Source organism: Mixophyes fleayi, chromosome 2, assembly GCF_038048845.1.
Source record: "Mixophyes fleayi isolate aMixFle1 chromosome 2, aMixFle1.hap1, whole genome shotgun sequence".
NCBI lineage: Eukaryota > Metazoa > Chordata > Amphibia > Anura > Limnodynastidae > Mixophyes > Mixophyes fleayi.
The window spans coordinates 336,712,427-336,729,387 of NC_134403.1; the positions used below are offsets into that span (position 1 = coordinate 336,712,427).

At 41.2% G+C, this 16,961-nt stretch overlaps 1 protein-coding gene across 1 annotated transcript; it reads right to left on the bottom strand.

Annotated features, from left to right (window-relative positions):
• Positions 1–432: 432 nt before the first annotated feature.
• Positions 433–12,273, bottom strand: LOC142139418 (omega-amidase NIT2-like; the record flags this gene model as incomplete). Its single annotated transcript, XM_075197005.1, has 7 exons — positions 433–1,477; positions 2,232–2,287; positions 5,259–5,357; positions 6,044–6,122; positions 7,249–7,323; positions 9,072–9,165; positions 12,178–12,273. Coding segments are annotated over 7 exons (591 nt in total), but the record flags the coding sequence as incomplete, so codon positions are not given.
• Positions 12,274–16,961: the final 4,688 nt, after the last annotated feature.

The following is a 16,961-nucleotide window of genomic DNA, read 5'->3' on the forward strand; positions in this document are numbered from 1 at the left end:
TTTTATAATCCCATTTTTATCCATTTTGTAAAGGCGACACCTTCAGACAGCTTGTTTTATTTAAAAACATTGGACTAATTAATGCTCATCGTTGCACACTCAACCTATTCCTGGTGAAAGAACCTAGCGCTCTGAAACACGGTACATTTCCAGATTAGACTGTCCTAAATGAGATACCATACTATAGTGATAGTCTGAGAGGTGTGTGTGTGTGAGGTGTGTGTGTGTGTGTGTGTGTGAGGTGTGTGTGTGTGAGGTGTGTGTGTGAGGTGTGTGTGTGAGAGGTGTGTGTGTGTGTGTGTGAGAGGTGTGTGTGTGTGTGTGTGAGAGGTGTGTGTGTGTGTGTGTGAGAGGTGTGTGTGTGTGAGGTGTGTGTGTGTGTGAGAGAGGTGTGTGTGTGTGTGAGAGAGGTGTGTGTGTGTGTGTGAGAGGTGTGTGTGTGAGAGGTGTGTGTGTGAGAGGTGTGTGTGTGTGAGAGGTGTGTGTGTGTGAGAGGTGTGTGTGTGTGAGAGGTGTGTGTGTGTGTGTGTGTGAGAGGTGTGTGTGATGTCCCTGAGGAAAGTACTTACACTGAAATGTTGGAATGGATTAAATAGACTCTTTTGATGCAAACTACAACTTGTCTTATTGGAATCTAATATATATATCTCCCGTCTTCATATATACCTGGTTCACATATATGCCGGATTCGTTATAACTGAAGATAATTGCACTGTATTGAGCTCCTGCTCCTCTCTCTCTATACACTCTTCCACACTACATATAAGTGTAGGCATAAGATCTACAGCCACAGTGAGAATAGAGGACGGTCTGCACTTGGAATAAAAATAGAAACAAACATTGGAGGTAAATACCTGCATTAATAATAATGAATGCTGAAGAAAATGAAACAGTCTGTAGAAAATAGGAAAAAAAACAAAAAAAAAAAAATCATTATAAGTCCTATGCACCACTGACAACAAATTATGAGACAGAAAACAAGTGACGGTTTAAACAGTCTTAGGCACAGTTCATTATCCTGTGGAGTCAGCACACCTGACCTGGAAGTGATGTCACCAGCCAGCGTTTGTCTCTTGTAGGTCAATGCCGACTACATCACAGTCATGTTCCAGATATGTGAATCTGTTCCTATGTTACTGTACCCAACATTCATTAGCTGAAGTGCAATCACACCCTGCATATTTAGTGATGTTACAATACCTCATATATGAAGACTTTATAACTAACAGCTCTTTAGTCTGGAGTAACCGACTATCATCCTTTTAATCAGGAATATCTTCCACAATAAAACACAATTTCCCTGTGAATTCCAGTATTGGAATCATGTTAATTACATTAACTTTCACATGGCACATGATAAACGTTACATCTTTCAATAAAATGTTTTATTTGTTCTTTTCTTCCACACCGTAGAGGTCGTGGCGACGTTGGCCATGGATAGGTATTTGCTGACGAATTTCGGCGAGGTATTGCAGATCTGAAAAAGAGGACAAAGAAAATACGTTTATTATAGTGCCATATATAGTATCACATTTCACAAAGTAAGCGTCTGCTTTTCACATTATATCAATGGCATTTATTATGCATTGTATTGTATCACCCTGTGGTTTATTAGAATGAAGATATTGCCAGACAGATCAACTCAACAAGTTTATCCCTCACAGGTGACTCTGATTGGATGGATTATAACAACCAATCAGAAAAGCTTAGTGTACGAGTGCAAATAACCAAATGAACTTTAAATCAATCTAGTGCAAATATCTGATTAGTTGCTATAGGTTACTGAGCCTATGTGACTAAATACCCCCAAATGTACTGCAAAGAATACTGATCCTACTAATCCAGATAAAGTTATGGGTCTGATGTTTAAGGAAACACTAATCTAGAGTTAAATAGTTTAACGAAAAAATGGTAACTCCAAAACACAAACAGCATTATAAAACACAATTTTGATGTAACCCAGCAAGCCATCTGATCTGTCGCAAGGGTGAAATTAAATTAATAAAGGGGTAGTCCTAAAATAGGACTTTAAAATGACCTTTACTGTTTCCACTAAGCATATTTTCGGTTTATCCTCAAAGCCAGGTGCAGACTGATTTTCCAGAGCACTTTCAAAGGGCCAAGAAGCGAGCGTCACACCGGTCCATACTTTTTGCAGTTCATAAATTACCCTTCATATAAAGTTTTATTTTTCTAGTTTGAGTACAATATAGAACAGGCATTTTATTTACCAATATCTGTGCAAGTGATTGATGCATCTGCTCCAGCCTTAGCAATGACCTCTCCCCTGGGGGAAAAAAAATAAAATTAATGATCTTGCACAGGACTTTTGACACTCAACATGTACTTGATCATTCATGGTCTACCTAAATCTTCGTGGACTACCTACATCACGTGGACTACCTACATCAGCTCAGCCTACCCACATCGGTGCGGTCACTCTACATCACCGTGGACTACAGACATCAGCGCAGCCTACCTACATTGATGCGGTCACTCTACATCACCATGGACTACCTACATCAGCTCAGCCTACCTACATCGGTGCGGTCACTCTACATCACCGTGGACTACCTACATCACCGTGGACTACCTACATCAGCTCAGCCTACCTATATCGGTGCGGTCACTCTACATCACCATGGACTACCTACATCAGCTCAGCCTACCTACATCGGTGCGGTCACTCTACATCACCGTGGACTACAGACATCAGCGCAGCCTACCTACATCGGTGCAGTCACTCTACATCACCGTGGACTACCTACATCACCGTGGACTACAGACATCAGCGCAGCCTACCTACATCGGTGCGGTCACTCTACATCACCGTGGACTACCTACATCAGCGCAGCCTGCCTACATCGGTGCGGTCACTCTACATTACCGTGGACTTCCTACATCAGCTCAGCCACCTATATCGGTGCGGTCCCTCTACATCACCGTGGACTACCTACATCAGCGCAGCCTACCTACATCGGTGCGGTCACTCTACATCACCGTGGACTACCTACATCAGCGCAGCCTACCTACATCGGTGCGGTCACTCTACATCACCGAGGACTACAGACATTAGCGCAGCCTACCTACATCGGTGCAGTCACTCTACATCACCGTGGACTACCTACATCACCGTGGACTACCTACCTCAGCTCAGCCTACCTACATCGGTGCGGTCACTTTACATCACCGTGGACTACCTACATCAGCTCAGCCTACCTATATCGGTGCGGTCCCTCTACATCACCGTGGACTACCTACATCAGCGCAGCCTACCTACATCGGTGCGGTCACTCTACATCACCGTGGACTACAGACATCAGCGCAGCCTACCTATATTGGTGCGGTCACTCTACATCACCGTGGACTACAGACATCAGCGCAGCCTACCTATATTGGTGCGGTCACTCTACATCACCGTGGACTACAGACATCAGCGCAGCCTACCTACATCGGTGCAGTCACTCTACATCACCGTGGACTACCTACATCACCGTGGACTACCTACATCAGCTCAGCCTACCTACATCGGTGCGGTCACTCTACATCACCGTGGACTACAGACATCAGCGCAGCCTACCTATATTGGTGCGGTCACTCTACATCACCGTGGACTACAGACATCAGCGCAGCCTACCTATATTGGTGCGGTCACTCTACATCACCGTGGACTACAGACATCAGCTCAGCCTACCGACATCGGTGCGGTCACTCTACATCACCGTGGACTACCTACATCACCGTGGACTACAGACATCAGCGCAGCCTACCTACATCGGTGCGGTCACTCTACATCACCGTGGACTACCTACATCAGCGCAGCCTGCCTACATCGGTGCAGTCACTCTACATCACCGTGGACTACAGACATCAGCGCAGCCTACCTATATTGGTGCGGTCACTCTACATCACCGTGGACTACAGACATCAGCGCAGCCTACCTACATCGGTGCAGTCACTCTACATCACCGTGGACTACCTACATCACCGTGGACTACCTACATCAGCTCAGCCTACCTACATTGGTGCGGTCACTCTACATCACCGTGGACTACAAACATCAGCGCAGCCTACCTATATTGGTGCGGTCACTCTACATCACCGTGGACTACAGACATCAGCTCAGCCTACCGACATCGGTGCGGTCACTCTACATCACTGTGGACTACAGACATCAGCACAGCCTACCTATATTGGTGCGGTCACTCTACATCACCGTGGACTACAGACATCAGCTCAGCCTACCGACATTGGTGCGGTCACTCTACATCACCGTGGACTACCTACATCACCGTGGACTACAGACATCAGCGCAGCCTACCTACATCGGTGCGGTCACTCTACATCACCGTGGACTACCTACATCAGCGCAGCCTGCCTACATCGGTGCGGTCACTCTACATCACCGTGGACTACCTACATCAGCGCAGCCTACCTACAACGGTGCGGTCACTCTACATCACCGTGGACTACAGACATCAGCGCAGCCTACCTACATCGGTGCGGTCACTCTACATCACCGTGGACTACCTACATCAGCGCAGCCTGCCTACATCGGTGCGGTCACTCTACATCACCGTGGACTACCTACAACGGTGCGGTCACTCTACATCACCGTGGACTACCTACATCAGCGCAGCCTACCTATATTGGTGCGGTCACTCTACATCACCATGGACTACCTATATCACCGTGGACTACAGACATCGGCAAAGCCTACCGACATCAGAACACTGACTGCCCACTCCAATCATACCAGACTACTGGTAGCTGCACAAAAGTGCGAATGGCTACTGTAATATATGTGACTGATAATGCTTCACACACTTTCCTCACAGCTACATTTGTTATTCCAGTATCTTATTGTGTATATCAATTGTTTCCTGCACCTCCTAGCTTGTAAGATCTTTATCTTATATTTCATAACATTGTTTGCAATTTATTTGTTTCAGGATCATCTCATTTATAGCGCTGCTTAATACATGTAGGCGCTTTATAAATAAAAGGTATGTACATTATTATTTATAAATAATAATGTACATACAATACAATGATAACACTTACAAACAGATAAGACATTGTAAATAGTCTATAACTGAAGACAGTATTGCAGGAAGATTAGTATCTGCCAATGTAATCATTCTATATCAGAGGTAGACATCCGTTGTCTCCCCAACTTTTATAGATCTACAAATCCCAGAATGCCCCGCTATCAAAAGTAATACAAGTCCGAGATTAAATATATAAAAGGTGCTTACCATGGGTTTACCACAGTGCTGTGTCCCCAAGCTACATAGGAGGCTTTATCATCTCTGGCAGGAGACACAGTGGCCACATAGACCTGGTTGTCCAAAGCCCTAGACACAAACAGATAACACAAGCATTGTTATTGACAAAGGAAACGTGTACTTCACTATTACACCACCACTCAAGAGAGCACTTGGAACAGTCACACAGGGGTCAGTGACCTGCACGTCCAATATACTGCTGCACGTGGAGATCATTACTTCATCATTATAAAAAAAAACCTGCTCAGCACGGTGCTGGTAAAGCAGTTACAGAGTAGTAGAGAGTAGTGAAGTGAAGTGGTTTCCCCGATGTGTAAACTACCAGTGATACCATCCATTGTACTGAGACAGAATTCCATTTCACACTATATGCAAATTACACTGAATTCATAATCTGCAGATAGAGCCTTGGGGGTATATTTACTAAGGGGCGTTTCCGTAGTTTCCCGGGGCTTTGAATTCGTTTTCTTCAAACTGCAATTTTATTAAAGACAAACCCCATCAGGTTTTGTCTATAATAAAATTGCTGTTTGAAGAAAACGAACTCAAAGCGCCGGGAATCGGCGGTTCTATGGAACTGTCACGTAGTAAATATATATCCCTTGCAGTGGGAACGGTTTAAAGACATTCTGCCTGTGGTGTGGTCAGGTTATAATAAGGGAGATTTCCTCTTACTACAAATTTGCTCTTCTCTACTAAGAGGAGACTAAACTACTGCAATAAGCCTTCACTCTTTATATTTCCTTTATACTTACCGAGCTCTCTGCAGAAGTTCCCAGTGCGCAGGTCCTGTCGTCATGTTAAATGCCCCCGGATACACCAACAACTGACACCCTAAATTTGATACAATGATAAACAAATGAGAAACACACATGCAGCCCTGTCCTCATATAATCAGACAGGTGGACAGGTCTCTGCCTCCCACAAGGTCAGCACAGTCACCTCCTGCAGGTAAGTATGCTGGAGGACGTGAGTGTTCATGTCATGACTCATTGTTGTGTGCCTAAGTTCACAGCGGTGTCAGGGTCGGTCTGTACTGAATGAAACAACAGGGCAGCCTGAGCCCCCAATCTATTAGTCTGCAGTCAGTACACATCTATCGGGCACAGCTGATTTCAATTAAATGCTGTATAAGAACACATAAGCAACGAGGGGGCGGTCCCTGAACGTGATAACCAATGAAATCTCTGATGCATGTTTTCACAATACAATATTCCATTCTCATTTAGTTCTATTTAACATGATGTACTATATCATATTTTACATAGGCAAACCGAGGGAGGGTTTCCTAGTGCCTGGAAACCCCCCTCCAAGCCTGGGGCACTGTATAATTGAGGTGGCTGGACCCTGCCCCCTCTTCACACAGCTCTGCTTGAAAAGGGAGAGCTGCCTGCACCTAACAGTAGTCCACACAGCATTGGCCATGTATATTATGGGGATAAGAAGAGTTGGAGAGCAGCCAAACACTGTCTAAAACTATAGCCACGCCCCCATGCATGCTTGTCACGCCCACTGGCGGCGTGGTGTGGAAACCCACCCTCTACAAATCCTGCGTTTGCTCCCGTTCTATATATATTTGCTAGAATTTTACAAAATGAAAAAAAGGTGCTACAGCAAAAGTTTAAAAATCACAAACACCGTAAGAAATGTCTGTAGCCCTGAGAAGGAAGAAAATCAGCAATTTGTTCATTAATTCCATTTATGTATAGTGTGAAAACTGCTATACTATTTATATGTATATCACACTACTGTTATTGATGCTTTTTGGTATACTGATGCTATACGCTAACTGATAAGAGTGTTTGTTATTATTCCCTTGAACCCATACCACTAACATTTCAGTGTTGTTCCCCTCTTTACTGGTCTTCTATGTATCCCTTACGTCATTCAAAAACTAATACAAACTATTAAGTAAAAAAAAAAAAACAAGCAACAAAAGAAATATGAAATTAAATCTCACCTTTCTTGGTATATATTTGGGCAAGTTCAGCAAACCTGATGTCATAGCAGATACCCACTCCGATTTTGCAATAGGCTGTTAAGATGACACAAAATTAATGTTCTGTTATCATTGATACATATAGGATCAATTTATACATATTTTAAGTGCCAATAGCTACATTTACTAACCAGCCCAGAACTCTAATAGAACAGTATATCTCCAGGTTCATTGGTACCTTGTTAGGTGCAAACAGAGTGCGAAGTGAGCATTCACATTTATACTAGCTGCACTTATTCAATATGCATACTCTCCTGTGAATAATATTGGCATGTCACTACTTCAGTGATCAATAGGAAAACATGTGCATTATAAGGAATAACACACCCTGGTGTAAATCATGCAGGTATTACACGTTACCTGGGATTTCCACAACTTGTTTAAAAGCATTTTGCCTGCATCTATATGCTCACAGAGCTCCATGTGGATGTTGGATGCCCTAATTAATAGAAAGATGTGCAATACACCAACATTTACAACTAGGGTATACACCCTATGGATTCAGAATACTCAGCAAACAGCAGATCTGACGAACAGGAGGATAGGGGCTAGATTTACTAAACGGCAGGTTTGAAAAAGTGGAGATGTTGCCTATAGCAACCAATCATATTCTAGTTATCATTTATTTAGTACATTCTACAAAATGACAGCTAGAATCTGATTGGTTGCTATAGGCAACATCTCCACTTTTTCAAAGCCACAGTTTAATAAATATACCCCTAGGTGCGCTCTGCAATACACTGCAGGATACCTTCAATACATATGTGGAATATAAAGTCCCATAAAAACGCACAGGGAAAAAAAACAAAAAAACATTCAATTAATGTCACCTGTTCATAATACAATCATTAATAAGAAAACATAAAAAGTTTTTTCTTCCTCCATAAAATACATTAGGATGATAATGTCTACTGTACATAAAATACGTTATAACAGTTGCTACTGATTACAAACACATGTTCTAGCATGTATATCCAACCATTATCAAGGGTTTATTGCCTACGTGCATACGCCCAGTCCCCTCCCCGTTACGCCCCCGAAATAGTAGGATTTCGTAAGGGTCCTTTGTGCTCAAAGATGAATTGGACGTTGCTACGTTCTCTGGGGTGTGTGGTTTGTTTCTGGGCATGTGCAGAGCGTTTTTACGCAAATACGGCTCGTATCAGCATTGACAGGCCTTAATTTATCAGGTCGACAATCTATTGAGGAGGCTTCAGAAGTGAGGGCTACTGCTACTCCGGCCAAGTGCCGAGTGGAAGACCAGAGTCCAATTTGGAAACAATCGTAATGAGCCAAATTGTACAAGATCCAGGTGTGCTTAGACCAAGAAGTCAGTTAGAACATGATCATACACACAGTCCACTGAAGGTCATCTTCTAATCACGTTTAGCAATGTCTGAGGACCATCTGATAGGCTTTTACAGGGTTACCATTGGATATTGAGGTCTTTTTGAGACCACATACATTGAGATGTTGGGCTTTATATAAACGCAGCATATCTTGTAGAGCATGGGCAGCCTTATAATATAATTTAAAACAATGACAATGAGATAACTGTATTTCAGGCAGATGCAATTTCAAGATATGAATATACACTGGATCTTAGTGAATCCGGAGACCTATACTGCTATATTAATGCCAGAGACATCACCAACATTTATTTATTTATATAGCGCCAGTTGATTCCGTAGCGCTTTACAATTGGGATACAACATACTTATACAAACTAGACATTGGAGCTGAGCTGTATGTCTTGCAAGGACTTGTTTTAAAGCGTGACTTACGGGTGTCAAACACAGAGAAGCTTTCCCCGGGGCTCAGTGTTTCCGACTCCTGGAAACGAATTTTCCCTGGCACATCAATATTAAACAGGTGGATCTGTGGAAGATTACGAAATTACAAGACAACCTATGAGATCACTGTTTAACAATTACTTCAATCAATGAACATTAAGCCATTATGTTGTCAAAATAATACACAAACATTAAAAAGGACCTGTCACTTTTGGAGAAATAGATTTTTGCAGATGGCTTCCACGCAGTTACTCTGCCTTGTAAGTGCTGGTGAGAATGGGGAGCTGTAAGAAAGGTCCTCTAACATTTATTAAAGATTTCCACCCACAGATGCATTTAATGTATTGGCTTCTATTTGCCTTCCCGTAACCTTTATTAAATACATTGCTTTCTCTTTCTAGATTTTTTGCGATTTTCATATGGGTAGCACGGTGGTTAGCATTGCTTTCTAGTCATGAGTATGATTCTGACCTGGTCCGTAGCCGTGTGTAATTAGTGTGTTCTCCCTGTGTTTGCCTGAATTTCCTCCCACACTGTTAAGACAGACTAAGGCTAGGTACACACTGAAGGATTTTCTGACCGACGTGTTATCTACAACGACTTTCCCTTCGACGGTCCGACAGCTCGGACGATTAATGAGTACACACTAGTCACGTTTTAGACGATTAACGAAAGATCGAAAATCCGGGAAGCGACTTTTCACCGTCATATTGTCGTGAGCAAAGATTAGAAATTTGTACACACTTAAACGACTATGTAACAATATCCCCAAGAAATTTAAATAAGAGGCAGAGCATGTTCAATAGTAACCACCCAAAAACTCATAAAAAAGCAAAGGCAACACGTTTTCTTCATGTTCTGACAAAGGTATACAATTAAACAGGCAGACATATGCTATACACATTAATACAACAGACACCTGCTATTGCTTTACCGCTAGATGCACCTAATTACAATATGAGTGACCTGCGGACACCACACCAAGTGGGACTGGTACAGGCATCAGAAATGAACATACACAGCCCCCCAAAGGAGTCGCAGTTCGAAGAACTATCTGCACTTGCTCGTGGATCGATCGAAAAATTACACACTACATGATCGTTAGGTGATTGGTCGGAAAATATTATACAGTACGACCAACCAAATGAGCTGACAATCGACACTTTGGCACGACTTTCGACCATCGTGTCACTATACACAGTAACCCAACTTCCGACCGAACGGTTGTTTTTCGACTGATTTGCCCGATTATTGGACGAAAACGCTTCAGTGTGTACCTCGTCTAACTCTCTTCTGAACCATAGTGTGTGCGTCCATGTGGTAAGGAACATAGGGGCCGATTCAATTCTGCCGTGAATGGCGCAGCGTTAACAGTATTACCGTTAATACAGTAATTTTAACCTGGATTTCATCTCGCAGCTCAGGGAGCCGCGAGTAAAAATCCAGTGTTGAAGTTACCATATTAAGGGCAATTATGCACAGTTTTACTGTAATAGCGGTAATACTACTAACGCTGCGTTATTCAGAATTATGCAGAATTGAATTGACCCCATAGATTGTAAGCTTCACTGAGACAGGAACGGACATGAACGATTAAATGTGTAGATTGCTGCATAATATGTAGGAGCTATATAAATGACAGCTAATAAATAAAATAAAGGTATTTGTATTTTGTTTTTATGAAACACGAGAGGAAAACACCTTGGATGCCAGACAAAATTAACATTCTTTAACATTAAGCAGAAAAACAAAAAAATTAAAAATAGCACAATTTTATGTCCTAAACATGACAGATTTAGTGCACACAATATAGTCACACACCAATACGTAGTAAGAAGATAGTTCATGCAGTGCCAGAGAGACCATACCAGAAGGTAGGCGCAGATTTGTTTGATTGTATTGGAAAAACGCACATTGTCGTGACTGATTATTATTCTAATTACCCTGAGGTGCAGACTCTACCTACAACTACTAGTAAAGCCGTAATCAGTTGCATGAAGTCAATCTTTGCAAGGCATGGTGTTCCTATGGAAGTGTTCACTGACAATGGACCTCAGTTTTCCAGCGCTGAATTTAGACAGTTTGCTGAAGAGTGGGAATTTGTCCATGCAACATCGAGTCCCCACTATCCACAGTCAAATGGGTTGGTGGAAAGTTCAGTAAAAACTGTAAAGAGTCTAATGAAAAAAGCACAAGACGGCAAAGAAGATTTCTACAAAAGTCTTTTAATCTACCGCAGTACACCTCTACAGAATGGACTCTCTCCTGCACAAATGCTGATGGGAAGGAGGATTAGAGCAAATCTTCCGATAAGTGATGAACTGCTTAATACGCATAACTCAGCATTGGTGAGACTGAGTAAGGTACGTCAACAGGAGAAACAGAAACTGTACCATGATAGGCGAGCAAAAAGCTTATCTGATCTAAGATCAGGTGACCAAGTCCGTCTCCGAGATCATGAGAAAGGCATTTGGATGCAGAAAGGTATTGTGCAAGCACAAGTAGCACCAAGATCTTATATTGTACGTACAGATCGTGGAACAGAAGTAAGAAGAAATCGGGTCGATTTAAGATCTCAACCCAACCATAGTGATGGCAACACGACTGAAGAATACCCTTCATCTGACATGTATGATGGACTTGATAATGGTGAACAAACCATGATGGAAGAAAGGTCCAACATGGTTGACGATACACAGACTTTGTGTGAAAGACCCATAAGAGAAATACGCAGACCTGAGAGACTCATTGAAACGTGTTAGATGATGTTCTTAATGTTATATCGTTAAATTGTTATACTGAAGGATACAGGGCTTATCTTTAAAGAAAAGAAGATGTGATGTTATTGCATTAGATATGCTTAATGTTTGTAGACACTCCCTTATATGTTTAAGCTTGAATCTTTAGTGATGGTCCCTAAGACCATGGGGAATGCTGGGAAGTGGGTGTGGCCAGTGTGCAATGTACCCAGAGTCTGCAAATGGCTGAATAAAGAGCTCAGCAGTGCCCACCCATGCTTCAGTGTCCTGATGAACTGATTTACAAGTATATTAACAAAACAGTATCAGGTGAGTTACGTGCAGTTTACAGACATTACCTTTCTGTGCTTTACCAACAGTGTCCCATCAGGGCCAAAAACAGTACAAGTGTTATAGAGTTTCCCAGAATCCTCCTCTGGAATTGAACCTTTAGAGAAATTGCATGATTAGACACGTGACACAACTCTCCCGTGGCCTCTCCCGTGTGGCGTTACTGATCACATGTATGGGCATAGTAAATATATAGTTCTACCCTCTTCTCCATATTGTACATTTTACCATTACAATCATCTCTGACACAGGAAACAATTCATTTACAAGTAAAGCCACCTTTTCTACAACAAGAACAGCTGAATGTCAGCAGTGTACCGTTCCCGTGAGGGCTATGTACAAACATTTCATTTAGGTGCAAATTAGCCCTACAGACATATAGCTAATTGTTTATTGGCTGCTATAGTTCAGTGCACTTATATGTAATGTTACTAAACCACCATTAAACAGACCAATCAAGAGCCGAGCCTGCAGCTCAACCCATTATCATTCATCTGGGAACATCGAATGAGAGGCAGCAGTTCAGCCCTTTGGGAGGAGCCGTCAGATCATTTCTGACTTAGTGGCAGTCTGTTAGTGCAGCTGGAGATGACAATAGACTCACAGGCCGATCGTGGTGCATGCTCCATAATGTTCCTGTCTATTGATTATTGGTCACCGCCATAGTTTGCACCCCACACAGGCTGTGGTATTGGACCATTTTCCTGGTATTGGCTGCGATACTGCAGCAGGTGTGGGCACCTTTAGTGTCACACTCTGTCATGCACTCACTTACTCCATTAGTGGGGTTGGATAGGTGCCTCACATGTATAGTATGAGCATTATACAAGTATCAGGGTGTCTGTGTCTACTGTGCCTCACATGTATAGTATGAGCATTATACAAGTATCAGGCTGTCTGCTTCTACTGTGCCTCACATGTATAGTATGAGCATTATATAAGTATCAGGGTGTCTGTGTCTACTGTGCCTCACATGTATAGTATGAGCGTTATACAAGTATCAGGCTGTCTGCGTCTACTGTGCCTCACATGTATAGTATGAGCGTTATACAAGTATCAGGCTGTCTGCGTCTACTGTGCCTCACATGTATAGTATGAGCATTATACAAGTATCAGGCTGTCTGCTTCTACTGTGCCTCACATGTATAGTATGAGCATTATACAAGTATCAGGGTGTCTGTGTCTACTGTGCCACGACCCCAACGGCTGAATTTTTGAGTATTTTCTACAAGTGGAGGGGAGCCTATAGAGACAGAAACCAAACTGCCTTTGTTCATTTCATTTAATATTGTACAGTCTATAACGGCTGAATTCTTGAGTATTTTCTACAAGTGGAGGGAGGCCTATAGAGACAGAAACCAAACTGGCTTTGTCCATTTCATTTAATATTGTACAGTCTATAACGGCTGAATTCTTGAGCATTTTCTACAAGTGGAGGGGGGCCTATAGAGACAGAAACCAAACTGCCTTTGTCCATTTCAATTTATATTGTACAGTCTATAATGGCTGAATTTTTGAGTATTTTCTACAAGTAGAGGGAGGCCTATAGAGACAGAAACCAAACTGGCTTTGTCCATTTCATTTAATATTGTACAGTCTATAACGGCTGAATTCTTGAGCATTTTCTACAAGTGGAGGGGGGCCTATAGAGACAGAAACCAAACTGCCTTTGTCCATTTCAATTTATATTGTACAGTCTATAATGGCTGAATTTTTGAGTATTTTCTACAAGTAGAGGGAGGCCTATAGAGACAGAAACCAAACTGGCTTTGTCCATTTCATTTAATATTGTACAGTCTATAACGGGTGAATTCTTGAGTATTTTCTACAAGTGGAGGGAGGCCTATAGAGACAGAAACCAAACTGCCTTTGTCCATTTCATTACATATTTAACTATAAGTGTAGGGTGTAATATACATCCAAAGACGATGGCTGCATTGCCAATATGCATAGATGGAGAGGAAGACAATCTGGTTTGTGTGTAGAACTAATGAAGGCCTACGAGGAATTAAACTGTTTTTTTGATAATTTATTCGCTTTACAATTACATTACTTATCCAAGAAACAGGTGGAGCACTAAATTTGGTTATTTTATGCCCAAAAACATTGATTTTTAAACAAAATAGCAAAACAAAACCAAACAAAACCAAAACACACAATGGCGGTTTGGCAAAACCAAAACATGACGGTAATCCAGATCCAAAACCAAAACACGGGGGTCAGTGAGCATCTCTAATAATAACCAACACAAAGTAAACAAACCATAAAATGAAGCAGATGTTTAATACTGTATATGTCTGCTATTCGAAGGACACTATAAGTAAGAGTTCTATTCAGAGTAAGAGCATCTGCTGTGCATGAAGGAATTTACCCTTTTCCATGTGTATATTATGCCTATTATAGTGAAGAAGCTTTATGGTTAATGGTCCTTTAATGAATTACTGCATGCATTGTAAATGATGTATATCAGCAACTCAGTTTATTGTGCCATCAATAGCTTCCAATAGAAGGATCCAAATAGCAAGTGTAAAATTAAAGCACTACTTGAATGAATGAATAAATGAGCAATAAGATAATGCTGAACCATGTGACCCTACACAACAAGCTCAACTATCTTTCTTGGTATGTTTTTTATCAATATCAATATATGCACATTTTCCCTGGCTCCTAAGAAGATCCTAGACTGGACTTCCATGACCAACATCTTTCAATAACCTTCCTTCCGCTAGTGACAATACTCATTCTAACCAGCACATAGCATGAGTATGAAAGTAAACTGCAAACACAGGATGGATGTCAAAGAAGTGATTGGATGGCTGCCACGGATATGTGTAGGAAAGGTCATTAGCAGAATATGTTTCAGATATGGAATTCTCCTTTAATTTGCTAAATGAAAACATTATCCATAAGCACCAATAAAACAACTGCCATCCAATGATAAATAAAAGCCAATGTAGAGATCAAAACCAGGTTTAATTTAGCAGGACTGCATTTGTTTTATTGACTCTACATACACCCACATGATAGCATTGCAATAAAGTTAAGGAAGAACACTAGATCATTTTGAATGACGATTGTTTTGTTTTGTTTGTTTCCTTATGAACTACAACTCATTAAGAACAAAGAAAATATTATTTTATTTTCTATTTAATAAAATGATAAATAAATGTTTTGGTGAGTTGTTTAATCAATTAAATCGTAATTAAAAATCATATTTTTGTATCTATTCTTTAATCTTTAAGTATATTGGGCAAAAGGTCTTAGTATGTCATTTTCCTTCTGCCTTCATTGTAAAAGTATCAAATTCCATTCACTTACATTTCCCATAACGCCACCTCTAAAATTTCCACTTTGACCACTATATATATTTATATATTTAATGGAACAAGATAAACTGTGCAACACACTCAATCCCAGAAATTAGCCAGGAAGCCAGCACACACCAAGAAGAATATATATTTATTCAATCCATGCTAAAAGCAGCAAAATGTTCCGTTTACTTATCATCGAGTGGTGCGTGTACTGACCCAACTGCTATTTCGGTCCACGTTTGGCAATGAAGACAAATACTCTGAATATTTTGCTGCTTTAAGATGGACTGAATAAATATATATACTTTATAATGATAGCTGGTATGTTGGCTTCCTGGTTTATTTCTGGGAAGGAATATATATATATATAATTCTATCTATGTATTTATCTATCTATCTCTATCCATCTCTTTCTATATTTCTATATTTGTATCTAATCTATCTATAGTGCTAGCACTGGGGGTGAAATATCACCCTCCCCCTGCTGCTACTTATCTTGGCAGGCTGAAGGTGAGGCGACAATCTCTGCTCCTCAGAGTATAACTGTTGTACAATAGTCAGCCTATTGGATGATCAGGCCCTGTTGCTGACATTTACATATTTTTTACTGACTAGTAGCAAATTCAGTTATTTTACTGTCAATACATTTATGATGGTTGGAAACCCTGGCTGTACCTAAGGCTAGGTACACACTGGCCCGATGATTGCATGAAAAACCTCCAATCAGCCAACATCCGACCGTTTGGTCAGATATCGTGCGAGTGTGTATAGTGACATGATGATCTAAAGTCGTCCCAAAGTGCCGATCCTCGTTTTAATTGGTTGGTCGTACTGTTTAATATTTTCCGACCAATCACCGACTGATCATGTAGTGTGTATGCCCTCATGCTCACGATTTCCATAGAGGTTACAGAGTCAGGCTCTTTTCAGCCGATGCAATAAATGTCCCGGTGAATAAATGTAGAGAGCGCTGTAGAAGGAATAATTCATTTAATCGTTCTGACAGAATGTTTAGTTTCAGAGTCACAGAAGCTAAAGAAATTCGTTGGGACATGTGGATAGCTATAACAAGATGGTTTTAATCAGGGTGACAATGTGACAATAAAGAATGAATGAATATTGTACTGTCATTATCTGAAGACTAGAGGATGAAGGACCAGATGAAGAGCACAGATCTTAAGGTAAAATGTGTCAGTGTGAACGCATGAATCGTCAGACTGATCAGACTTGCAGTCGTAGGTGCAATTCTTTGAGATAACACGTCGGTTGGAAAATTATTCAGTGTGTACCTAGCCTAATAACCCTCCCACTCCGTGTAGGTCAGTTTGAACCGTTGTTCCTGCTATCTCCAAATAATTGTGACTATGTTTACAAACCAAATATAAAGCATGATTCTTTGTTCTCCTGGAACATATATTCCAGCCACCTGTTTTATTGTTGCTGTGAACTCAGATGTTAATGTTTAGCAAATTGTATATAAC